The 26,166-nt window shown below is 41.7% G+C and overlaps 1 protein-coding gene across 22 annotated transcripts in view; it reads left to right on the top strand.

The window, feature by feature from the left end:
- OSGIN1 (oxidative stress induced growth inhibitor 1) overlaps positions 1-24,638 on the top strand; it is a 34,902-nt gene extending 10,264 nt beyond the window's left edge. For 6 of the 22 annotated variants that reach the window (XM_015279242.4, XM_046899608.1, XM_040646047.2 and 3 more), the window contains 6 exons: positions 6,660-6,769; positions 19,546-19,648; positions 21,322-21,458; positions 21,801-21,992; positions 22,321-22,412; positions 23,056-24,638. In XM_015279242.4, coding sequence (XP_015134728.1) covers positions 19,582-19,648; positions 21,322-21,458; positions 21,801-21,992; positions 22,321-22,412; positions 23,056-24,046 — 1,479 coding nt within the window. In that variant the 5' untranslated portion in view covers positions 6,660-6,769; positions 19,546-19,581 and the 3' untranslated portion in view covers positions 24,047-24,638. Of the gene's footprint in view, positions 1-775; positions 2,588-5,281; positions 5,733-6,659; positions 6,770-15,463; positions 15,564-16,177; positions 16,413-19,545; positions 19,649-21,321; positions 21,459-21,800; positions 21,993-22,320; positions 22,413-23,055 lie in introns of those variants that run through there. The other 16 variants (XM_040646044.2, XM_040646041.2, XM_046899611.1 and 13 more) reach the window with 10 other exon arrangements.
- Positions 24,639-26,166: the final 1,528 nt, after the last annotated feature.

Genomic DNA, 26,166 nt, shown 5'->3' with positions numbered 1-26,166 from the left:
TTGCATATTTGCTTCAGCTCTCTGGCTAATAGTAGGTATCTTGCTTACATAATCCTTTTCTGTGGAGCTGCAAAAGTGGGAACTCACAAGAGCTGAAGTTGAGCTTCAGGGAACAGTGTTTATGTAACATAACAGTCAGTTACAGTAAATACTGTGCAAATATATATGTACATAATGTCAGAAAGGGCATGATCTCTGAAATTAGAGCTTCGTGATTAAGTCACCTGGTTGGGTCTTTGTTCTTATGCTTTTAAAAGGCAAAGTATTTCTAGTGGTTTAGAAGTGAAAAATAGAGCTAATCCTGAAATGCGATAATGTAAAACATGCACTGATCTTTTTAATATATTGTCATAGGATCAATAGTAAATGAATCAGTTCTCTTTGGAATAACTTGTGGTTTATATATCTGGAAATCAGAACATTATGCCTTATCATTATGCGCAAACAGAGCTGATATTAGCTAAATGGACAGTTTTTAGATTGGAACTGGAATGTTATAAGGCTTCTGTAAGCTCTGTCTTGTAGTAGGGAAACGTAAATGAGGTAAGTAAGATGGATTTTTTTTTTTTCTGGAACATTCTTATCTTCTTTGCAATGTGTAGCTTTCAATTGTGTGTTCCTGAGACAGGAGTAGTTAGGGGTTTCCCCCTTGTCTTAAAGCACATCTCATTAACTGCATGAAAGTCTAAGCTCAGATGATGTTCCTGTTACACAATGCATGCTGGTATTTGTTAGCTGTGCAGTAATAGTGTGCCCTCCTCTCTACCTTCTGCAGGAACTGCTGCAGCCAGTGTTGGCAGCACGGTGTGCTGTGCCAACAAGAGTCTGTTGGAGTTCTATTCTGTTTTGTTGCCTCCCAAAAAGAAAGTACTTAAGCTCACAATATGGATTTGCACTTCAAGTATGGGAAGAAGCACATGCACTTCAGGATCTCAGAGGAGAACACATCCACGAAGTATCTAAATGAAAACTTCTGACCCAAATGCCAGTGCAGTGCACCATAATGACATATGTTTGAACACTGTAAAAAATAATATAAAAACTTGGTATAAGACTATATTGGAAAAAGAACAACTTGGAATTTCATGAGGCGGGTTTTATCCTTGCTCTGGCTTATGCTACATGGTCTGGAGTTGACTGTATAATGTCTTGTAGTTAGAGAGCCAAAACCTCTTCTCTTGTGAATGTGGTGATGGGGGGAGTACTGGCAGAGGATTCATTCCATCACTGTTACTTACAGTTATATTATTTCAGAAGCAGAGTCTATTTAGTGCCTTGTATGTGGAAAGTACTTCTTACATGTGTACAGGCACCTTGATAAAAACTTGTTCAGCTGCTGGTGTTGCTCAGTAGCTGACCTTCGTCAAGATGGCACTTCAGCATCTGCTCTGTACTAATGCCCAGGAAAGCATACTACATCTCACATAACGTGCTGCCTGTGATGTTTTTTCAGTGTATTCAGACCTGAATCAGAGCAGAGCCCTGTATCTCTAGGAACAGACCCTCTGATGGCAGTCACATTGCTTACTCTCATTCAGACCATCCTTCTTCACCTTCATGCTTGTTAAGCTGTTTTCCTTGGACATCTCCATCTAAATTTGGCAGGTCAGTCCTGCTGTGAAGCTTTAGGAGGTATGGCTGTGGGCCACTTAGTACAGACGTGTGGCCAGAAGTTTTCTGAGTGTGTCAGCTCTTCACAAGAACTATGCTTGGTTTAGAGATGACCATGAAATGCCCACAGAAAGACTAGGTGGTATTTTTTATGTAAAGTAACAAATCATATTGATTCAATACAAGTGTAACTGTATATAACTTTAAAAGTCCCCAGGAAACCATGAAAATGTAATACTGGAATATGTTCAATTTATATTCTGATGTTAATATACCAAGTGCTGGGATTTTTGGATTAGTCATCCAAAATCATGTAAAGTACACTTATGTATTTGGAAAAGAAGGCCTCTAATTACTTGATGAAAAGTCAGATGTTAATCATTACAGGTCTTTAGAAATGGTTTGTTTGAACTGTTTGTATTAGCTTTTGAAGCTCTAAAAGGGATTGCAATCTGATTCTTCTCAACACTGTACAAACATGCTTTGGAAAATAGTCCATGCCCATGCAATGTAACTGCAATCAGAGGAGAAGTTCAGAGAGCTCAAGTGACTAATCAAAAGTTACTGAAGTCTGGAGATAACCCAAATATCTGAGCTGCTTTTCATCCATCAGGTCATGCTGCTGTTAACAAAGTGAGCTTGGTTTCAGATAGCTGTGTGTTCTGTTATTCTACCATATCTTTCCCACTTTCAACAGACAGATTAGGAAATGGAAATTTTATTCTAGAATGATTGTGTTAAGATACAAAACTTCTAAATCTTTCTACCCATTGATTTAAAAATCAAATTCTACATTTATATTAACACTTCTCATATCTAGGTGTGGTTGAAAAGTGCTCTGAGAGGCACAGTATGACCGAATCAAAGTTCTGTCTGCCACTACAAGGCGGCTATTGTATTGTCACCGTTTGCCAAACGCAGTGCTTCTGGAACTATTGGACAGTGAATAGAGAACATCCAGGGAGCTATAAACAAGGTATGAATCTGAGTTCAACCATGACAAGAGTGAAAGCTTTTTTTAATCCTTCTTGGAACTCACTGTTTACTATTGAACTTGCTGTGAGCCCATGGGTGCTATTGTCTGAGTTCTGTACTTCTTGCAGCTGAGCTTCATATGAGAGTCATCTTGAACAAGTTTTGAGAAGTGAACTGTCGGAAATAGCTGGTTGTCACTTACCCGTGACAATGAGACTTCCATCTGCACACTCCCTGTTTGATCACTGTGTGTGAGATGAAGTTAGAAGCTGGCTTATAATAGGAAAAGGATTTTTCAGACACTGCTTGGTATTTTGAGGTCTAATAAAAACACTCTGAATGGCGTAGTTAGAGTAAGGGTAAAGGTAAATGAACTTGGTGGTGGACTATTAAGATGAGGCAGGGAGGAGGAAGTGAGACAAGCGACATGGCCTTGTCATTGTGGGTAAGGGCAGCACGCTGGCTTTGTCAGCATGAGTGAGAGTGATTTAAAGCCCCAGAGCTGAAAGGTTAACATGGCCTTATCAGTCTCCTGGAACTTCAGGAGTTGCCAGCCCTGCAGGTATCAGTGAGAAAGGAAGCTGCTACAAAGACAACTATAGACAGGTTATGGTTTTTAGAATCTGTTTACAATTTTTGTAAACAAACTCTCAGTGTTTTGCACAAACATTTAATACTCACAAATTAATTGCATTACATAGGATTGGGTAATTACTGTTTGAGTAGTTACACATCTCCTTTCAGTTCTCTAAGTAAATGTGTTTGGTGTAGTGATTGGTCCAGAAACAAACACATCCCAAAGAAATGGAACAAAGTGCACAGCCCGCAGAGCCACAGGCTATCCTTTTCTTAGACACTGGTGTAGTTGTGTTTTGTTTACAGACATGAATTGGAGGACAAGCTTCTGGGCTTTCTCTTGTTAGAAGTAGAATGCAAGGAGATTGGACCAGCTCAGAGCTATAGAAGACACTTACATGCTCACTTGTAATTTAGTATTAATTGTATTTTTCCACACTTACACCAAATGTATCCTAGGGAAATATGAAGGCCTTCTAGAAAGGGAATGATCTGATCCCAGTTTGATTGATCCCAATTGATCCCAACCTCTTTGCCAGGTTTTTTTCCAAAGCCCTATAAATTATTTTCTTGGTGTCTTTTCCTATATTACAAGCATCAAAATAAAATAATTATATAGGAAGACTGTTCTAAATGACCTTGAATTAATTGGGATGCTTACCTTTGCTTCATTAGGCCCTTCCATTTAATGCAATGTAGTTTGGTCCAGACCTCCCTTAAAAACAAAACAGATGTTTCAAAAGTAAGTTTTCAGGAGTGCTGACAAGCACCTTCTCCCACCAATAACCTCATTCTCTTTGGTGTTTCAGATGAGGAGATTGAGCTGGGTAATTAACATGTATGATCTGTATTTACAAGCTGAAAAAAATGTTTGGTTTATCCCCTGACAACTGCCTTGCTCAACACTAAATGAAGTTAAATGAAGAGGAAAAACAACCTAGTTTTCATGAAAAATGTACTTGTAAAGGCAAGAGACTAGCTGGCTATGGCTGTGTGCAATTCTGGCAGCATGTCTTGGTATCATGGCTTCAAAACTTCCTCCCATCCCTCACTGATACTCAGCTACTCATCCAGAAAGAACTCCCTCCTTATTGATACCTAATAGGAGACTTTGTTATAATGAAACTCTTAAACCTGAATTTCAGGCTAACATGTTTTAACATGTTAGTCTTCGTGTGGGTTTTGAGCCTCTTTCAAAACAACATTTTTGAGGCATTTATTAAATAAACAAAGCCACTAGGTTTTGTTTTCAAGTCATATGGATATGGGAAACCTGCTGACTTCTTGAGAGTAAATGCAATATGCTGTGATCTGTATTCCCAGTCTTTTAAAGAGGTTCCGTAGCAAGCAATGCCCAGCAGGCTAGCATGTGTGACGTGACACCTTCTACCACCAGCTGAAGCTGGTTGCAGCTGAAGCCAGCAAGTTTCCTCCAAAGAGCTGCTGCATCTGATGAACAGGAGTTGGCATTAACCTCCTTTCGGGCTCTTTTTCTGCTTTTGCCAGCTGCAACCAGTGAACCTGTCTCCCTGTGCTAGGCACTTTCTCATAGTGCAAAACACTTTGTTGCAAGCTGCTTGAAGTATCTTCTCTTCTCCACTGAATATAACAATACTATTCCTAAAGTATGTTATTGAGCAGCAGACTTCCAAAGACTTTGGCAGAATCTTTAAAGGATTGGAATTGGTACGAAGCAGAAGATGTTTGGCATGGAGTTCTGCCTGACTCAGTTGTTTCATTTCCCAACAGTCATAGATGTAAGCTCTCTGCTTCATGGCATGCTGGTTTTGATGGGGTCACACCTACGCACAAGGGCACAAAGCCTGCTTTTACAAATTTAAAAATGTATATTGCTTCTTCGCCAAAGAAATAAAGAACAGTGAAAAATCATTTGGTAAATCTGAGTAGAGACTTCTGTAGTGGAAAAAACCCCTAGCATAGTTGCAATCTATAAGTCATCTGAAATATATAGCAAGAGTTGGATAGTAAAGTCACCACCCACTTCCCAGCACATTCAGTTAATTATTATTTCTAGATGGTTAGGAAGAGTGGGAGAGAGTGGATAGATGTTTAACAGGATGACCTACTAAAGTTCATGGAAGTCATTTCTTGGCACAGGGTAAAGATAAGATCAGAACCAGTGGGACAAACATGCCTCTGGAATAAATGCAGCATGCAAATAGTTTTAACACTAAGTTGAACCAATTTGCTCCAATAGACTGCTCGATTTAGTTATCCACATATATATTAGGAAATAAATACTCAAATATGGAAAAAATATGCAAATTTTCAGTAGAAGCTGCTGGAGAGAATCACAATGTCCTGGAGAGACATGAAACTGAAAAGTAAGGTGTCTACACAGATGCAGAACACCTTCTCATAGGTTGTTCCTATATTGCCTTTTTACACAGTGACAAAGGTTTTTTAACAAGCATTCATCTGATAGTCAAACCTATGTGACACTCCGACGGGCTCCAACATTTGACCTGATATGTGAAGTTTTGATTCAGCAATGAACTTGAGGATATTCTTCGTACTAAGCACTGTAGCAAAACCTCTCCTTAGCAGAAGTACGTGATCACATGCCTAGCCTCAGACATGGGGTTCTTTTGTAATCACACTTATACCTAAATTCAAATTAAAATCCTTAAAACAGAAGAGGAAAGAAATTCAGGGTAACCTTTCAAAACTGATAGTGAAAGTTTCTGTTACTTTGCAAAGCTGCTTTGAAGTGCAATTTTTAACTTTCTGAAATAGTTGTACTTGATATTTACAGGCTGAATTGAACAGTTAAGTGTCAGATGTGTTCATGCACTAATGGTAGTGGTTCTGCTAAATTATAGACAAAAATGAAAATTCCTTTTAGAAAGAAAGCATGCTCCTTTGCATGATTTTTAATTGCAAGCTGGGCAACAAAAAATCTAGGAATTAAGGCTTCTGTTACAGCTTTCCATATCAAAAAGCTTTTAATGTAGGTCACTGGGCTTTATAGGGATGAGAAAAAGGTAGGGAAAGACTACAGGGAAGAAGAATGAAGATATAATGTAGACCACAACAAAAGGTTGGCTAGGAGACAACAGATGGAGGGTGAAGTAGTACCACAGTGACTTAGTTGGCACTGTTAGCCTGAAATGGAGAAGTAAAACTCAAAAGAAAAGTAATCAGGAAGGGCTGCTTTCCCGGGAAGCCTGCATGCAAAGTGTTTTTAACATTGCAGTGTTGAAGCAGACACATTTAACAGTTGGCTCTCTCAGGCTCAACATCCTCGGCAGTGTTTACCAATTGTAATAATGGTGGGGAGTACTTTGGAGGTCATTCGTGTTGCCTTGGTGCTGCTTAAAATCCTCTGTGTCTTTTCCAGACAAGCTCAGGGTTCAGTCCATCCACTGGCTGTGTATGTACTCCATCTCTTTCAAATATACATAAATAGCAGCCACTTCTGATGCAAACCCAGGACTGACCTTGTATAAGCTTTTCTTGCATATACTTTTTTCCAGGTGAGAGAATAAGAGCAGATTGAGATCTGACCAGGACATGGAGTGCAACATGAGCTCACTGTGCTTCTCTGCTGTGTTTACTGAAGGTCACCTCCCTCCTGATGTACAAGGTGAGAACATGCTTCCGCCCACACGCTAGCCCTTCAATTTTACTGAGGTTTCTTTGTGAACAAGAAGTATTCAGAAAGTCTCCAAGGCTTTCTATTCAGCTTTTTTTCAGGCACGTAGGTGACTGCATTGGTCTGAAAAACAAACTGTGCAATGCTTCTGCACCATCCTATAAGTTCACACTTTTACCCAATTCCTATGTGTTGTCTCACACTATGGCACAAGTCCAGATGAGGAAGCTCAGCCAGAGCTAGCTTGAACTTGAATCTGAGGTCATCAGAGATAGTCCTGTGAAAGCATCAGCTCAGTGCTTGCTGGCAGCAAAGCAAATCCAGTGTTAGGAAAGGATGGGAGCCAAACCAGAAGGCTGGTACATAACCCTATGGCTCATCTGTGCATAGAGAACTCTATGCTGCACTCCTCTCATGCCAGAATATGAAAAAAGGGAGGTCTAGAGGAGACAAACCAGGTTGATAGAAATTACGGAACAGTTTATATCTTGGGAATAAGTCAGAAAACTGAGTGGAATATAAAAGAAGTTTATAGAGCTGACTGGTGTAGAGAGGATCAGTTTTATAATCTCCCATCCAATACAAAGACTACAGGCCATGTGAAATTACCAGCATTCAGATGAAAATAACCTGAAGGAAGGATCTGGCAAGTGAACAAACCTCATCAGGTTTCAGCCAGTTGTCCCAGTTGCAAATAGTTGGAGGCAAGGGAAGATACAAGATATGCATCACATGCTTGTCCTGTTCTTTACCTTCAGTGACTGTCAGCTAATGGCCAGTGCTGAGGGTGTGATGCCAACCTGGTTGGACCTTCCAGTCAGTCTGGCCTGTCCTATTTGTGCCCCTCAGGGAGTGAGCTCTGGGTACCTGGTGCCAACTCACATGCATTCAGTCACAGCTAGCTAAGATGGCAGAGCCAGGGACATGAGCTCCTTTGTCAAAATCTGGAGTACAGCTTCCAGGCCTAGGGTTGCCAGCTGAGGAAAGATGTGGCATTTTTGGAACAGATCCAAAGGAGGGTCACAAAGATGTTCAGAGAGCTGGAGCACCTCTCCTATGAAGACAGGTTGAAGTAGGTGGGCTTGTTCAGCCTGGAGAAATGAAGGCTCAGGGAAAACTTCATTGCGGCCTTCCAGTACTTCAAGGGAGCTTATAAGCCAGAAGTGGAGCAATTTTTTACATGTTCTGAGTGAGAAACAAGGGCAAATGGCTTTAAACTAAATGAGGGGAAGAAATTCTTTACTCAGAGGGTAGTGAGGTGCTGGCACAGGCTACTCAGAGAGGTTGTAGATGCCCCATCCCTGGAGGTGCCCAAGGCCAGGCTGGATGGGGCACTGGGCAGACTAAGCTGGTGGAGGGCAACCAGCCCATGGCAAGGAGTTGGAGCTCAATGATCTGTAAGGTCACTTGAGAACTCACCAAGAACTGCAACCTCTTCCATCAAACCAGACTAATGAATTAGTTTAACAAAAATGAGGTCAAATATCCCATTAGTTTTGTGTTCATGTTGCCTTCTTTTTTTTATGTTTTAATTTCAAGAGCAAAAAAAGTGTTATTACTTATTTGTGTTAACTATATTATATATTTTATATGCAGCCCAAGACAACAACTCTTCATTCAGTGCGGCCCAGGTATTCCAAAAGTTGGATACCCATGCAGTCATCAAACTCTTTTGGTAGAGGTTTTACTCGATGATTCAAATTTAGCATTTTCCATCCAGATAAGTAATGACTTCTGAGAATCAGAACTACATCCTCCTTCTCATGCCTGAAGTTTCTCTGTAGACAAGCAGAAAAAATGGGTCATGCTGCAGCCAGTCTGACAGCTGCCAAAAACATGAGTGAATCATAAATACGTTCTTTCTGTGTGATCATTATTGGTAAGGGTATAGGACTAATCTGGAGTCTCTCATTACTAGTTCAGAAATAGCTATTTGGTTTATAAAGGCAAAACCTGCGACATGCAGACCAAGAGCAAAAAACTGCATGTGAAGCAGGAACAGTAAATTTTAGTGAAATAGCTTTGGAGGAAGAGCCAGGAGAACACCTTCATTGACATTCCCAAGAAAACCATTTGAATTGAGATTTTCAGAGGATCATGGTTCTTATTCTGCTCGATGCTGAATCCATGCGTGGATAATTCTCATCACAGCAGCACTGCATTATTGCTTTTCATTTACCTATGCTCAGTTTTGAGCTCTGTTGTGAGTGAAAAAGGACAACTAACAGATAAATGTGGAATTACACAGACCACCAGGCATTTCTGACACAAATACATTCATTACTGAATAGCTTTATTCTTGTGCAGTAATCCAGTCTTTTTTCCTGCAAATTGACTGTGCTAATTCAGAGTTCACAGAAAATATTTCACATCCAACATGACTCCAGAATACCTGCAGATACTGCAAAACAGCATGTGCTATCTTACAGCAGAGGGCAGCTCCTTTCATGTTCCAGCCTCCTTAAACTCGTTTAGGGACAGAGCTGACAGTTACAGATGGGAAGCCTTGACCTATGAAATATTTTTGTTATACTTTAATGCATTACTGTTATACTGTGACTAAGTGATAAGATTCTCTCTGGAAGAGATACAGGTTTGCCCAGTTTTATGCGGAGCAGTTCCAACGGACTTTAACTTTCACACCTAGCAGTCAACACTGCAGCAAGCAGTGCTCTTGTGAGAGGGAAAATTGGGCCCTAAGAAACTTATTTTGGAAGTGTTACTTGAGCTGATCTTTCAGTTTGACTTCAAGCCCTGTTTGAAGGAAGGGACTTGCTGCTAAAATCTCTTAGAATTTCCTACAGACTTTTAAGAAGTTACAGGGGAAATAAAATGCTGCCATCAGGTACATCAGAATTAGTGAACTGGATTTGACCAGCATCCACATCTTATAGCCAGTATCAGCTGTTCTGAGGATGATGAACGTCAGCCCTGCAGCTAAGCAAGTAGTGGGTTAACTAGCATGGTCCTTTGCTAATCCCCCACACATAAAACTGGTGTGTTCTGCTGCAGAAATGCTTGTTTTTCCTTGAGGAAGTCTACCACATTGGCTATTTCAGCTCCTTGTACTACTTACTCCTTTTCCAGTTTAGAATTGCCCATTTGTGTTTGATATTCATTGTTTTTGCCTTGAGAGAAAACGTACAGAAAATACATCCAGTGCTCACAGGCTCTTGTTTCAAGGGTTGTTTTTTAGTTTTTCTTGCTAGGAAAGCAGGAATGTTACCTTCTGTGGGGTATTTTGTGCTTTGGGTGTATGCTTTCCAAGCACATCATAATGTAATGCAGCAGCAATTATACTCTGCTATTTGTTGGCAAGTACCAGTATAGATAGAGAGCACATGGTTGAACACTGACTATAGCACAGCAGAAACCAAAGGCTGTCTTCAGCCCATCCTCTCATTCTGCACTCTTGTAAATGTTTATGAATATATTGACGTTAAGATAAGAGGAAAATTTCCTACCAGCTTCCTTTGCAGTTTAATCTTTGACCAGGCCATAGCTGCTGTTTGTTTGGAGTGAAAGTGCATGTGTTTACCTTTTCCCTAAACCTCATCCATCTTGAGATCATCAGAATTCTGAGTGCAGTGCATAGGAGCTGAGCTTTCCTCTGCTTGTACTGAGGAACAACAATTCTGGAGAGGCCTGGTCCCAACAAGCATGGATGGCCACATCCCTTAAGCCAAAGGACATCCCTTAAGCCTCTTCACATCCAATATTTTTTGAAAGGAAGCCTATGTGCTGGGAGGTACAATGCATACTGGATTTGGTCGTTGACACCATACACTGCAGTCGGGGGAGAGGACAACGGTCCTTGCCTCTCTAAAGCTTGGCTAGGGGAAACACATGAGTAGACACCCAGCACATAGCTTCTGTACATGGACTCTTTGTATTTCTGTGAACTACTCACTGTTATTTCACAATACACTGTGCTGTTTTGTATGGGCTAGGAATATCTTTTTCAGGGAGTTTGTACAGCGTAGCTAGATCTCTGCTAACATTTTCTACTGCTCCCTTAGTTAGCTTGGGTAAAGAAGGTGTCCCATTGAGTTGCTCTCAGTGAGCACTGGAGTGCCCAAATAAGGTTTGATTGGAGTTGCTGAAGTTACAGCTGCGTGAGTGCAGACAGCAAAGCTCCATAGCCCTTCTGGGTGGTAATGATTGATACTCACTTCCCTAAGTTTATTTCTTAACAGACGTTTTCAAGAGACACTGGTGGAAGTGGGAGATGCTTCTGGACAGCGAAGACTGGCTTGCCCCTGTGGTTTGAGGAAGACCACCCTCTAAGAGCAGACAGGGAGACAATGACTTCAAGCTGAGGGCAGGAAAAAAAAAACATAAAAATCATTATTTTTAGAATAGTTACAGCAAAATACAAGGTTTTGATCTTTATTTTTCCTCAAACAATTTTCAAGGGCACTAGACAGAACCATTTCAATCATTTATCTGACTGGGAGGTCAATGTACTTCTGAGTAACAGGTGAATGGGGTGAACCTTTATTTCTATCCTCTTGGACTCAGCTGCCTAAATACTGCAAAAAAAAAGCATATACACAGGACAGACACGGCCATGGCAGGGGCACAGGAAACTAGGACACAAGCTCTGGGTCAATTTTTTCTTTAGAGAATGCCATGTGAATGCACAAACACATGTAGGAAGTCACGAGAAGAACAGGGTCTCCCCTTGCAAAGTTGCCTGAGCTGCTGTGGTTGTTTTTTTGTTTGTTTGTTTGTTTTTTTTCTTGTCAATCCCAGCAATCCTCTGGCTTCCCCATTGCTTCCTTACCCAAGTCATCCAGCAGAACAGTGCACTTCAGAGATCCAGCTGTTGTCAGAGGTGGAATAGCCGCAGCCTGCCCCTTCTGATAGATTGCCAGGACATCCTCAGGGAACATCCTTCTGGATTATTTTTTTTTCCTTGCAAAATGAGGTCCAGATTGTGTTGTTGGTGTTAAATGTGGGTTTAGTTTGGCTGAATCTAAAAAAAAAGCAAATGAAATGTTTGAGTATCAATGTGACACCATTTATCATCATTAAATATGTAGGTTTTAGTTTTGGTGAGTAAGTTAATGTAGAGTTTTGTAAGTGAAAACTTTCCAATGTAAAAAGGTGGAGATCATTTTGGCAGCAGGAGTTAAGCTGGATTTCAGATACTGCCTGGAGATCATATAGAACTGAAACACTTGGTCAAATGTTTTAATATTTGTGCAAGACTTTGGCTCATCTGCAATGGAGAGGCTGGTGGGAAGTACTGAAGCACTTAGAAAGTTCCCCTAAAAAGAAGACATGCAGATTTTATTTATTTTTTTCTTACTGTAATTTAAAGAAACACTAAAGCATCAAAGCACTGTTGTGACCCAGAGGATCACAGTGGGAGGGTTTCTGTGATTATTGAAAACCAGCAGAACATGAAGTTCTAATGCGCAAAACAATGTAGTGTGGTGTGATAATCTGGCACCTTACATCTGTCCAGAGGGGAGGGTGGTGTGAGAGGTTCTGAGACACGTGTCCTGCCACCAGCTGTCAGGATCAGAGGGACAAGCAACACATTCTGACAGTGGGGAAGCATTGTTCCTTCTGCTCCCCCAAAGCAGAAGGCAGCAGAAACAGGGCTATCTGACAGGTTTCACCTGTAGGGTATGGGTGGGTATAGCTTCTTGATGACATGAGATGTTAGGTCACTTGATAACAAGGAAATCCTCTGCAACAGGCACAAAAAGAACAGCATTACAGATCTGCCTATGCTTTTTGGCATATTGTTTGGATTTTACCTTGGTCTAACGTGATATTGACTTCTTCTGGGAACTGTATCATAGCTGCCCAAAAGGAAAACAAACAGACCTTGGCAACAAATGCACTCAGGATTGGCAGTACTGTGAACTGTAGGGTATGACTTGAAGGTGAAGTGAGCAGCTCCCAGTGAAGGCTGTCCCTGTTTCAGCAGCCATGTGTGATGTGTGATGCAGTGTGTTTTGAATTCCCCTCTGCACATGGATAGGGAATCATGTGCCTCACTACTGTTGCAGTATGTGGAAGGCTCGCCGATGCGGAAGCCAGCGTAGCTCTCTACCTCTGTGTTTCTGCCTGTACAAATGAAGGTAGAATTGATTCTTTATGTCATCTGAAGGCAGTTTGCAATGTTATGGGTCCTCGTTCAAAAAAAAAAAAAAAAACTTTCTTAAAAGAAACTTTTCACAAACAGTAACATAAACATTATATTGCTTTGGCCGGATCATTTCATGTTTTAATCTGGATTAGTATTTTTTCTGGATTGTTTGTTAGAGGCTACAAGTTACTGTGTTATTTTTGGGAGAGGGAGAACAAGAAGCCCTTGCAAAATTAGCTTTGAGCTTCTATTTGCTGGGTAAGTCTACTTGTCCCATATGACATGAAAATGTGGACTCCTCAGAACTGAGCTGAGCAGTGCCATATACCTCAGTGCAGGCACCTACAGACTGCTGGCTTGGAAGGATTTTTTCCTAGAAAAATCTGAAGCCGTCTAAAGAACTTTAAGTCTGCATTGTGTGTTTGTCAGTTTGCACACAGAAGGGAGCTGGTACTGCTTGTTGAACACATGCTCATAGACAGCTATGAACAGAGATAATGCAAAGTCCTGGAGACCTACATACGAACTTACTTCCTGGGCATGTATTAATCTGAATGGTACTGCTTACAATGAGTAAGGAAGAAAATACAGCATACCTCTGTAGATCAAAGGCTGGCTGCCAGTGGAAGTGCAGGTTACACAGACTGGTTTTGGAAAGACATCCTGATCTTTCTAGCAGGTGTAATGTTAAGGAGATTGTAATTTTCCTAAATCTAGCGGGAAATGAAGAGAGGATCTCATCTTGTACGCAGAGGTCAATTTTGATTTCTTTAGATGTGCACATGTAAGTATTCCTGATTTTGCTGCTTATAAAGCCTGTCAAGCCATTGAATGGTTTCTTATTGCATGTATACTGTGAGCAAGTACTGACTAGAACATGTTTGTTCTGAAATTTTTGACATGAAATACAGCAATATATTGAAAATACCTTTTGAAAACATTAATAACAGGATAGTTGTTAAGTCACCTATCCTAACAAATGCCTCCATTTCTCTGGCAATTTCATTTGTCTGGACTGATACTAATCATGTTTGTTATCTGCCAATAAACATATACCTGGGTTATGCATATAAAAGCCTTTGCTCATGTAAAAAAAATATCAATATGAGTTAATAGTACTGTGCAAATGCTACCTTGGACAAAGGCCCAGACAACTTGAAAGAGACCTTAGGGAAAAAGAAACAAACAAAATCCCCTCAGTTCAACATACCTATTTATGGAGTTGGATTATGAGAGGAGTCAGTGTTAGTTAAAATTGATGTGGAACAATGGTTTTGTCAAAAACGTGATTCTGGTATAATCAAAATATGTTACACAGCATCACACTTTGATGTGGGTCTTAAGAGCATAGAATTTGCTCAAGAGTTGTTTTCATCTTTTCTATTACATTGTTGAAAGAAAAAATCTTTGAAGTAAGGAGTTTAATTCAAATGATTACATCAAAAATAAAAACTCAGATTAGGGATTTCTGCATGGAAGAGGTCATAGGAGATACTCTTCTGTTGAATAAACTCTTGTATGTCTGTACTTGATTAGTACCAAGCTCCATATGTGTTGGATGCAGATTGAATTTTGACTTCTACAAAGTGAGACAGTCTTAATATTGTGTAGAGCTAAGCAGTGACTCCTGATTTAAGAGCCACTGATGAGCAGCGGCCCTGTCAGCAGCTGTCTTTCTGCCTCTCGTGGAATTCAGAACAAAAAAGTAAGACCAGCAGCCCCGTGGGAAACTGATGGTTGGCAGTATCTGGCTTCCCAGAGATGCTAATGAATATACCTTGGTTGAATACAGGATACTTCCACCAAAATCTTACAGGGAGGATGGCTGCTACTTAGGAACTATCTGGCAGAGGAAGTGTATTATAACATTAAATACTGGAGAAAAATAGGAAAAGTAGAAGAAATTGAGCAAGGTATTAGAATACTGTGTGATTTAATCCTCTTGAACTTGACTCCTGAGTTAATAGTGGTGGCTCTGGATCACGTCACACTTCCCACACATAGCAGGATCCTGTCTGACAGTGCACTCAGCAGTTCTCATACACGTTGTCTCCATGTGTATGAACTGCTTCTTAATGGAGGGTGAAACTGAAACCAAAAATACTGTCCAAAGTAGTAAGAAAGTCATCAGGAGTTCCCTTTCCATTTGTAGCCAAAAAGATCAGCAGTTCTAAAGTGTACAATGGTATCCTATAACTCTAATTCCTATTGTTAGCCTTTTTTTGTTTTGTCTTGCTTTGCCTTTTTGATACAGAGGAACAATCTAGTTCTGCCACAAGAAGCATTGTATTGTATTAAAATGTGAGATTTTAGTTTGCCCCAAGGGTTAAAAATGAGCAGATTTCCTCTTCTGCCATGCACAGCTCCTATAAACCTGCCTTTGCTGAAGTCATAGTCAGCTGAACATCACTAAAGAAAGGAAAGTTACTCAGAACCATTCATTCACAAGCTGGGAAGGGCAATATTCCTGCTGACTCATGCTTATAAGTATTTTCCTTGCTCCTCCTCCATTCATTGCAGCTCCACCTCTCATTTAGTGCTGGTCGCCTACTATATTTAAACGGCTGTCTTAGAGCAGAGGCAGTACTAAGGCTGTACTAAGTACTTAGTTTGGTTGGCTTTGTAGCTCTACAGGCATTTCCATACAGAGCTTGCTTCTCACTAGACCTGCAGGTAAAGGTAAGAAGGCTGTAAGTGCCCTGCCTGTTGTACTGCTGCTTTCTGACTGTCACAGCGGTGTTTCTAGAAAGACATACTATTTTTGTGCGCTATAAATTTGATTCTTTCCAAGGGCTTCCATTATGTTTGTGAACTAACTGACGTTCTGTGCAAGAGTGAGAGTGCAAGCAGGGGAAAGAACTCCTGAAAGTTGTAGGAAAGTGTAAAGCTTAAAAGTTACAAGGAAAATACAAAATGCAAAATGCATTGGGATTTCTGTTTCATGAAAGCACTGAAGAACTTAAACAGCTGTTAATGAAATGGATGAGTTGATGAAGAAATCAAGCTAAAGGAAGCTGTTGTATTTCTGTGATAGCATTCTTGTTTCAACCTGAGTATCGCAGCAGCACTTCTAGTCTCTTACATTGTTTATATTCTGATTGCATTGTTCTTTTAAGCTTTCCCTGTGTTGTACAGGCCATGCTTTGTAGTCCTTACTTGAGCAAAAGTCCCACGGATGCTATAAGGAGAACTGCTTGCAGCTGACCAATTTAACTTGACCTTTTATTTCTGCTAAAGAGGACTTAGTTCCATTGCCTTTGCTTTTACTTTTGCTCACTTAAAATCTGTTTCAGTTGTACAGCCTGAAGCCACCAGGGGCTCCACTCTGTGAGTTCCAGTCCCTCTAGGCTCAAGTCTTTGTCAGGAAGGTATGTAGAGTTCGGTCCAGGATGAGCTGGACACTTTCCCAAAACCGAGCAATTATGTAACATCACATCAACACTGGAATGCTTTGGAAGCAGCAAGGAGATGAACTGTGGAGCTTGAAGCATTCTCTCAAATGGAGAGGAGGAAAAACAGTCATTTAAAGTAGGAAGCCTGCAGCAGGAGCCTGAGCAGTGATGGATGTCACTAAACTGACTGAATGTGAGAATCTTGAGTCTCCCGTGCAGCTCAAGCTTGCATTCAGTTAACTAGCTTTATAGAGTTCACATGAACTTCAGTGTCCTGTGTGCTTTCCAATAGTCTCTGCAAGAACAGCTTTTCATCTGTTGCACTGCTGAAGTGTATATGCAGTCTCCTAACTACGAAATTGTGCATAAAATAATAATAATAATTAAAAAAAAAAAACACTTTTAACTTTCCATGCCATTACAAATAACGTATGAACAAGAAACATCTGTGATGCTCTGGGCAGTTTTGCCCCCCACAGTAAACCATGTAGCCTATAGGATGAGAGTGGCTGTAGGTAGGTTCAGCAGCTGGTTCATTTTGCATTAAGCAGTAGATTTATTGACTATAAATTATAGAAATGGTAGCTTTAGGATATGGATGGGACATTTCTAAGTGATAGGATAAACAGAAGTAAATCTGATAGTTAATCTTGTGCTGATAGAGTTGTCCAGCATAAAAACTTCAGTCAACAGAAGATGTCACACTATAATGGTCTTTATAGGGTTTTGTGAACCCAAATCTTGAATAAAACCATGGCTAAAAATGGTCATGCATGTGGATGGATCTAGGAATTTCATCAGAATAACAACTGTACTCATTTAGCCATTAAGGTTTAGTTTGATTCCAGCAAATGCTCCTTTTTCATGTGCGCAAAACATAGGGAACAGAAGAGGAGGGTGACGTGAGGAGTTATCACCAAGTCTGAGGCTGTTGGCTTTGTGCTGCATTTGGGGCAGGGTAGAGCGGCACAGAGCAGTGGCTGGGAGCCAAGCAACTTTCCCCTACAGCAAACAAAGCTGCCAGACCGATGTCCTGTACCATTTTTGTCCTGTTCAGGCTCCCCCAGAAAAGCTCTGGCAAAGGGCAGCATGACAGGCTATCGGGCTCCTTCCAGTTCCTGCTGGCACCGTTGCTGTGTACCGAGCTGGGTCGGTTCAGCAGCCTTGCTTCCAGCAAATACCTCACAGATGTTGCTGGATTACCACTGGGTGCAGAGTGCACACAGTCTTCCCACGTGTGCTGCTGCAGACCGCTGAGGAGCAGAAGCCTTCCAGAGCTCTTGTTCCCCACTTTCAGATTCCCAGTAGTTTCACAGAGAGAAGAGATGTTAGGAAAAAATAAGAACTTGTCTTATTTAGTGCAGTCACAGAGAGGGAATTAGTTCTTGCCATGGAGAAGAAACAAACCTCTGCCTGATAGGTACTGTGATTTAGACTGTTTTGAGTGAGCATCTTACTGGTTGCACTACTGTCCTGTCCCTCTGATGCCTCAGGTCATCATGGGTGCTGGCTTCTCCCAGTTTTGACTTTGGAGCTTTGTGGCAGGGAATTATCTGGGGGTATATTCACACAACAGTGGTAATGCAGGTTTTGATGCATGTGACAGGCCCTACCCAAAAGACAGGGAAAATGCTGGGCCAGTTAGGTGTGCTCCTGGAGTGGGGGCATGTGTGCCTCGAGGGGTGGATGCACACCCCATATGGATGCAACATATGGAAAAATACATCTTTTGTAGTATATACATCTACGTATGGGTCACAGCTAAGCTGAGAACTGGAGTTTCCAACACTTTAAAGCTAGAAATTACTCAAAGGCATGACTATTACATCTTTTATGTGGTTCAGGCAAAATGCATGAGAATGTCTTAAATTAATAGTGAGGTGGTAGTAGGCAATAAGTAGGTGTTATTAAACTGTGATGCTAAACTTTGGACAAAGCTGCTAGTTCTACATTCCTCTCTATACTTGGATTAAGCCAATCCTCTTGGAATAGTTCTCACTCTAGCCCAGGGATGGTCATGTCCTGCTGCTTGCCAAAACTGTCACATCCTTGCAGGTGAATGCACTCAAGTCTTCTCCTGAAGCCTGGGATTCTTCAAATCCTAAACTTAGCAGTGGCTTCCTGGCTGCTTCTTCAGTCACCGAGGCCTTACTGCATTCAAGTGGTTGCTGGTGACGTAAATGTCGGGCTTAAAGGAGAACATTGCACTTGTAGGATGGCATCTGCTGCAGTGCTTATGTCAAAGGCAGTGATGTGCCAGACCTTATGGGAGCATGCAGTGCACTTGCCAGAAATCTTGCTGTGCTTGGAAAGTGTGTGGAGAGCATGCCCTGCTGAACAGAGTCCTGCCATTCAGTGGATTTTGTCTTAACTTTCCAAATGAGAGTAATGTTCTTAAAGGCTGTACCCTCTGTAGGTTAACACAAAAGCTTCTGCTGACCTTTGAAAGTCTCCATTTTGGTGTCGTAAAAGTAACTTCTGACTTTTCTGGACTAGGGACAGTGTAGTTTAAAAGTGGTTATTTAACATCATGGGATCCCTGGCAAAAATGGCAAAAAAAAAAAAAAAAAAAGGAAAAAAAAAAAAGGATGAAAACAAAACCTTTGAATCACTATCCAGTGAATACTTTCATAACAAAATGAGATGTTTTGCACATTCCACTCTCATGACAGCTTAGCCTCCAAGATAATACTGCTGCATGTTTTGTTTAAACTCCTCAACTTTCTCAAACCTGAAACTCTTTTCTGGAAAATGAATTAAGAGGGCATCCACAGGTTCAGGAACCAAGTTAGCACTTCTCAAGAGTCCTCTCTCAATGGAGCAGCTCATGTTTGAAACTGCATCCAAGGGACTTCTTACTAAATGCATGTGCAACTGTAAGAAGTGAAAAGCACTGGTGATGAATGGGGATCATGATAATAGTCCTTTTCCACTAGCAGAGGCAGAACTGAAGTTTTCATTGACAAGCTGCAACATGTCAGGTACTGCGCTCAGAAGGTTACTGACGTTGCCAGCTGTCCTGAAGGGACTGAAAGCCGTGTGGGGAGAGAGAGATAAGAGTCCTCCCCTTTCTCTATGGTATAATCTGGGAATCATCCTTTCCTTTCTAAGAAGGGGAAAAGATAAGTAGGCTTGTCCTGAGGGTGGAAGCATAGCGTGACAGTGTGTGGTGCAAGGATAACACTTTGGATCAGCTCTCTGCTGTGGTCTAGAGACAGTCACAGTTTTTTGACAAGCAGAAATGCTTCAGAACTCCTCTGTTTCAACAGGTTGGCTCCTGGGCCTAAACGCTTCCAGACAGGGAGATGCATTCAGCATTGGACAGGCACCAAAACAAGAGTGGGTCCAAGCCAATTCCTGTGGTGATCATAGGTAAGCTTTCTCTTCCTTATACATTCTGCAATGCTGTTACTGTTTTGGACTTGTTGTCTTCAGCTTTTGTTCCATGTATTGATACTCAAACCAGAAATCCCTGGCCATCATTTCTGGCTCCTTTCTCTGACAGCCAAGCTTCCTGCAGAATCAAATCTGAGAGGTAAGAAGTAGGGAACCAGGGATTCAATAGCACTTTTTATTATTATTTTCTCATAACAAATCTGGTAAACTTTTGGACTTGTGTTTATTTGAGTATGCTGTTTTGTTTGTTAGGTGTTTAAAAGGGTTTGGAACCATTGCACTGTGAGGTAATTACTTCACAGACAGTTGATTAGTAGTGCTTGATTTAGGATTTGAGTGGGTGGTTTGTATATATGCATATTTTCTTTTTATTTCTTTTTATTTTGTTTCCCAGAATTTGTTTAGGAATTGCTACAAATGTTGTTGTTTTTTTTTTAAGATTTTTTTTTAATGCCTGGTGAATCTGATGTATACTGATTTTATACAAAATGGAACAGAATGGTAAAAAGCTGCTGTTTGTCATTGGTTTTTAAAAACAGGTTATGTAGTAACTGTATTGCACCCCTTGTGAGAGGGGAGGTGTGTAGTGCAAAGTGAGCAAGCATAAGTGGTGACACATCTTTGTGAGACACCATGAGCTATGCTCCAGCACAGGCACTGGACCCCAGGCGGTGCTTGTGATCGTTGGTATCCAACTTAGCCATGGTTCAGAGAGTAAATTCTACACGTGCATACTCAAGTGTTGTGCACTTGAGTGCTTAAATTTGTCTCAGCAACCTCCTAAAGCAAAGGACCAAGTTGAAATGTGTAATGCTTATCATAGCTGCAGTTTAGTTTGCTTTTAATTTCCGGATAACTTTCCAAACACTGAACCTGCGGCAGACTTTTGCCCCAGTTGTGGCAGGCTCTGCTCTTTGCATAGCTCAGCTTGCTGTTAGCCTGAGCCTCCCCATCTCTGGTGCCTGGAGAAGTGGCCTTTGCTCGAGTGGTTCGCATGCACAGCACGGGCACTGTGTCAACATGACCCGCTGCAGGCTGCTGTGTCACTTGAGCTCCCCTCCCCTCCATCATCACTGCATTATGTAATGCTAGTTAGTCACTTCATAGTGAGCAGCTGTGAGCCAGAGAGGCTGACAGCTCATCATGCAGGCACTGTGAAATATTAAACATGCTGGAAAATGGCCATGTGAAAAGTTTCCACAGGCTGCTCTTGCTGGGCTCTGCACTTGCAGTCTTTCCACTGTCTGCAGGAGGAGGTCAGCTATCCAGCCATCAGTCAGAAGTGCTTTATTCTGAGGCACTCTTGGCATGGCAGACTTTTTTCCTTAACGCACTGCCTGCAGTACTGACTGGGGCTGATTCCAGAAAGTAACCACTTTCCAGATCTTTAAAGCTGAAGAGCAGTGACTGAGTTTGTCAGCAGGCCAGAGACATCAAGCTTCAGGTGGTGCTGGGGAGCAGAAGGGGATACATGAGGGCAGAAAGACTTCCCCAGCTGTGTCTGATAGGTTACTGGTAGCTTGAAAATACAAAGTCTTCTCCTAAAGTGTGTATCTTAACCTTTGGTTTGGTCAAGATACTTAAAACACTTCTTAAAGGGCTGTACTGTCTGCAGGAGTAAAAAAAAAATCTCTATTGTGTCTCTTCAGGGAATGGACCTTCTGGAATCTGTCTCTCATATTTGCTGTCGGGCTACACCCCTTACTTCAAAAGACACTCTCTTCATCCTCATCCCATTCTTCAGAATAAACTAGAAGAGGCAGTGGATGTGTCCATTTTGGACCAGGTTTGTGTAAAGACAAATTAATTTCTTAGCAGAAGCTGTTAGCTTATCAACGTAGTGAAGCACTCTGAGGGTTTATTGTAAGTGATGAATTCATCTGAATTTTCAGAAAGCACTCAGACGGAATGAGTCTTAAGCAAAGCATTCTAGTTGTCCAGACTTCCCTTGTGTGAAGTGCCAGCACTGCTAAGATCCTCAAGAAAGTTCTCAGACAGTAACAGGGGCTGTGTGCAATTAAATGAACTTCACAAAACTCCAAAAATGCTGTCTGGAAGTACAGCAGTTATAAACAGCCTGCTGCCTGGCAGGACATGCATTCTGAGCATCTGATCTATCTCTCTTTAGGATTTGGAGTATCTGTCTGAAGGTTTAGAGGGAAGATCCAACAGCCCTGTGGCTCTTCTGTTCGATACCCTTCAACGACCTGATACAGACTTTGGTGTGAGTGCAGAATCTGTGCTCACTTGGAGGCATGAGATTGACAGAGCCATTCCCCACCTGGTCCTTGGCAAGAACCCTCCAGGAGGCGCCTGGCATGTATGTGAACCAAAGCCTAACTGCTTAGATCTGTATGTTATAAAATAGCCAAATGCATTGACTGGAGAGTTAAAGGTACTCCAATGTGCTGCTCACCCGTGCTTGATTTTGCATGTACAAAATGGTGAAAGAGCTTAGAAGGGGTGAACAGGATCCACATTTATATTTCCAGTTAATAGTTCTTTTTGGAGAAAATGGATGGTTTCATCCATGCCAATGCGTCAAATGAAATCTTAGGCTTCTCATGTTGTGAGATATACTGAAACTTGAGTTACACTTCACTTCTTACATTAAATAACTGAAGCCTTTTAACTGCTTCTTGTTCCAGTCTATTGAGGGCTCTATGATTACCCTGAGCAGAGGGGAATGGATGGGACTCCCAGATCTCCAGTTCAAAGACTGGCTAAAACAAAAGAAAAGGTGAGATACTTGTGGTCTGATTTTTTTGTAAGCATCCAGAGGCTTGCAAATGGGAACCTGCAGTGGGCTGGACTTCATGAATGCAGCTGCCTGTCTGTAGTGGAAGATTCTTCTGAGAGAAAGGTCACTCTCCCCATCAGAAGTCCATCCTGCATTAAGTGATTCCAGTTGAAGCTGGAGTGCTGGTTGCAACATGTCCTTCTAAATACTCACTGGGGCAATATTCAGAGTATGAGTTGTTCTGAACTTTCTGACTTCTATGGCTACTGCTACTGACCCTAATGATGAATATAATAATCTGAGCTACTCCACAGTGTCTCAGATGCTTCTACTCTGTTTGTAACAGTTGAAGCCTTAGAGTCTAGTAATTGAAGGTGGAATAGCAGTGAGATATATGAAAGAAAGGCATGAATGAGTGACCATGTTCTTAGGACTAGGATTTGTATTAAAAACTTTCCTCTGCCCAACAGCCTCCAAATCTGATTACTAGTTCTATATACTGGGAATAGCTTAGCTGAAGTCAGGGAAAATAGATAAGCCTCCTGTGGTAGTGACAGATTAGATGGCTCTAGGATACATTCAGTGGAAGAAGTGATAAATTCCAGGCTCTTAACTGCTGCTTGACCTTTGTAATATATTGCAGGGGCCTCAGAAACCATAGAGCCACAGCAGAAGACATTGCTCAATACTACCAACATTATGTGATGAAGAAAGGGCTGCAGAAGAACTTTAGATGTGGGACTGTTGTAACCTCTGTGAAGAAAGTGAGTGCAAAGAGCATCTCCAACCATGCACAGAAAGATCTACAGAAGAGTGACTCACTATGGAACTTCAGTGAGGAGAGTATGGAGGTCTTTCAGGTGGATGGATTTGTCAAAACTGTCAAAGGTGACAGGGAGCCTTTCAGTGTCTATGCAGAGAATATAGTCTTAGCTACAGGAACATATGATAGTCCCACTTGGCTCAGGGTCAAGGGAGAGAACCTTTCCTATGTCCATCACCAGCTCTCTGCCTTAGAGGAAGCAGTGAAAAACAACAGTATTGGTATCACATCAGATCCAGTTTTGATTGTAGGTGCTGGGTTGACAGCTGCTGATGCGATTCTCTTTGCTCACCACTGCAGTATTCCAGTAATTCATGTTTTTCGGAGACAAGTCAGTGATCCAGGTCTTATTTTTAACCAGCTACCCAAAATGATGTACCCTGAATACCACAAAGTCCATCAGATGATGAAAGAACAGTCAGCTGCTTGTGCTGGGCCCTATGAGTGCTACGTTAGCCTACCTGAGCACCATGTACTATCTTTTGGCAAGGACAAGAAATGTGTCCTTCAAGACAAGGATGGCTGCCAGAAAGCTTATAAAATTTCCATGGCTCTTGTTCTAACGGGTTCAAATCCCAACCTCTTCTTTCTGCCAAATAATGGCATTGACTTGGCAATGGACAGTGACCAACCAGTCAATCCCAAGAGGAATCCCATAGATATTGACCCATTCACTTATGAATGTACTCAGGAGAAAGGGCTTTATGCTCTAGGGCCTCTAGCTGGAGATAACTTTGTACGCTTTGTACAGGGAGGGGCTCTAGCTGCTGCCAGCTCTCTCTTAAGGAAAGCAAACAAAAATCCTCCATAACAAAAAAGGCTGCCTATGCTAACAATGTCTGACTGGGTTACTGCCGTTACCAGAGAATTTGATATGTACATCCTTAAATGAGAAGCCCACTCTTGCCATTCTCCAGGATTATGCAGAGTTACTAAGTTCTTGCTGAGCTATTTGGAAAGGTTACGTCACCAAACAGAGTGAGTTTCATTCATGGCAGTAACTTCATTCCCAGGGTATTCTGCTCCTATTCTACATAGCTGTGTATGTAGGTAGCAGGGTCATTGAACCTTCCTCCTGGAGAAGTGGAGGGTAAGGTAGCAATTGCTCTTCTGTGTTAACACCTCCCAGGTTTCTGAAAATTGAATTGAGGAAGAATCGATGTCAGTTACTTCCAGACAGCAGGCTGACAACTCTGTCAGTCTTCCAGTGTTTGTGATGAAGCAAAATAAGACAATGTGGTTTTGATTGCTCCTGTGGTTCAGCTGTATGTTCTTATTAGATGAGAACTCACTGGAAGAAGTGCAAATAAACTGGCACAGAAACACAGCCAAAAATGTATCATCTCATTGATGACACCAGCAACATGTAATATATATATTAATATATATCCTTTTATTCAGAAGCTTTCTGTAATGTTTTTTCTTCTTTTGGGAAGTGGTGAAACTGACTTTACAAACATCTGGTTTGCCATCGTGCAGCTTTCTGTTAACTCCTGAACTGCCATGGCCAAGTTCTTGACAGCTGCTGCAGAGACAGCAGAGCTAAATGGGAGCTGCTGGTCTGCCTGGAAGCTCGCCCCACTCAGTGCCTAGGCATTCTCCTGCAAGGTGCTTCAGAGAAAAGCAATATGTCATGTACTGTAGTGGGAATTTCTAATGTAATGTCATCTAATAATAATATTGTGTATTAAGGGGAAATGGCACAGTCACTTTTTGATTATTTATGGTAAATATTGTGGTTTTTTTATACTGGTTTTCTTAAGAAAGATATTTTTTTAATTGACAAAGCATTCTGCTACATGCTTTCAGTCAGGGTTTTGAATGAGCTGGAATGGGTGGGAATGATGCCTTGTGTTACCAACAGCGTTCCCAACAGTCCTGCAAGGCCTTCTGTAGTTCTCTTAGGGAAAAATGAGAGTTATAGCTAATGTTATTAAAACAAAGGCACTCTGCTCCCTGCACTGTAATGAGGTTCATTGATGTGACAGAATGCTTCACAAAGCACTGGAAACCTGTATGCATGGAGACAGCGGCTGTTCTGAAGTGAATGAGCCTTCAGTTGCAGGGAGATGTGTAAGGAGTCTGCCTGTAGTGTTGCTGTATCAAACCTGGATGCCTTTGCCACTGAGTTCTATGGAATATTTTTCCAGTGAAGTTATTTCAGACTTATTCTCAGTTTGTTTGCTTTTAACTCTGACTTTAAATCTCTGACCAAGTCAAGATCATCAGCTTCCTGGCAAACATTGGGATGCGGTTTGATGTGCATGTTGAACCCTGCCTTGTTCCCCTCTGTAGCAGCACAACACCAGATTTTTCTGTGTCTTTGCAGACACTTCACTAAAATACCATCTTCCTTCTGTGAGGCTGAGCCACACTACAAAACCAACCTAGTTGCCAAGCACTTTGTTCTTGCCTCGGAGGTGCTTGATTTCTTCCCAGCTACCTGCTGTTTCCTCTTATCCAGACAGATTCCAAATCATGTCCTATTCCCGTAAGTTGTAAGATTGTTTATGTTGGAAGGGACACTTAGTTCTCTGTTGCAGCCCCACAAAAAGTGAGAGGTTTGAAGTTAGACGTGGTTGGTCAGTGCCTTTCTGGGGAAATCACTGAGTATATCGAAGAGTGGAGATTCTACCACCTCTTTGGAGACCATATTCAGCCTCCTCCCGCTTTTGCGTTGTGTATATTTGTCATAGATTATGAGCCTGCAGTGTGCACTTGCGGAAGGCGAACTGTATCAACAGAGAGGTGGAAGCAGGCAGGGATGGGACTGTCTCTCTCTGCTCTGCCCTCATGAGGACCACCTGGGGATGCCTGCAGTACTTTGTCCAGGTCTGGGGCCCCCAGCACGAGTGTGGAGTTGTTGGAGTGGGTCTGGAGGAGGCCATGGAGATGATGAGAGGGCTGGAGCACCTCTCCTATGAAGACAGG

Source organism: Gallus gallus, chromosome 11 (assembly GCF_016699485.2).
Source record: "Gallus gallus isolate bGalGal1 chromosome 11, bGalGal1.mat.broiler.GRCg7b, whole genome shotgun sequence".
NCBI classification, from domain to species: Eukaryota; Metazoa; Chordata; class Aves; order Galliformes; family Phasianidae; genus Gallus; species Gallus gallus.
The sequence above is the reverse complement of the archived record's forward strand: the minus strand, read 5'-3'. Positions and strand labels throughout refer to the sequence as shown.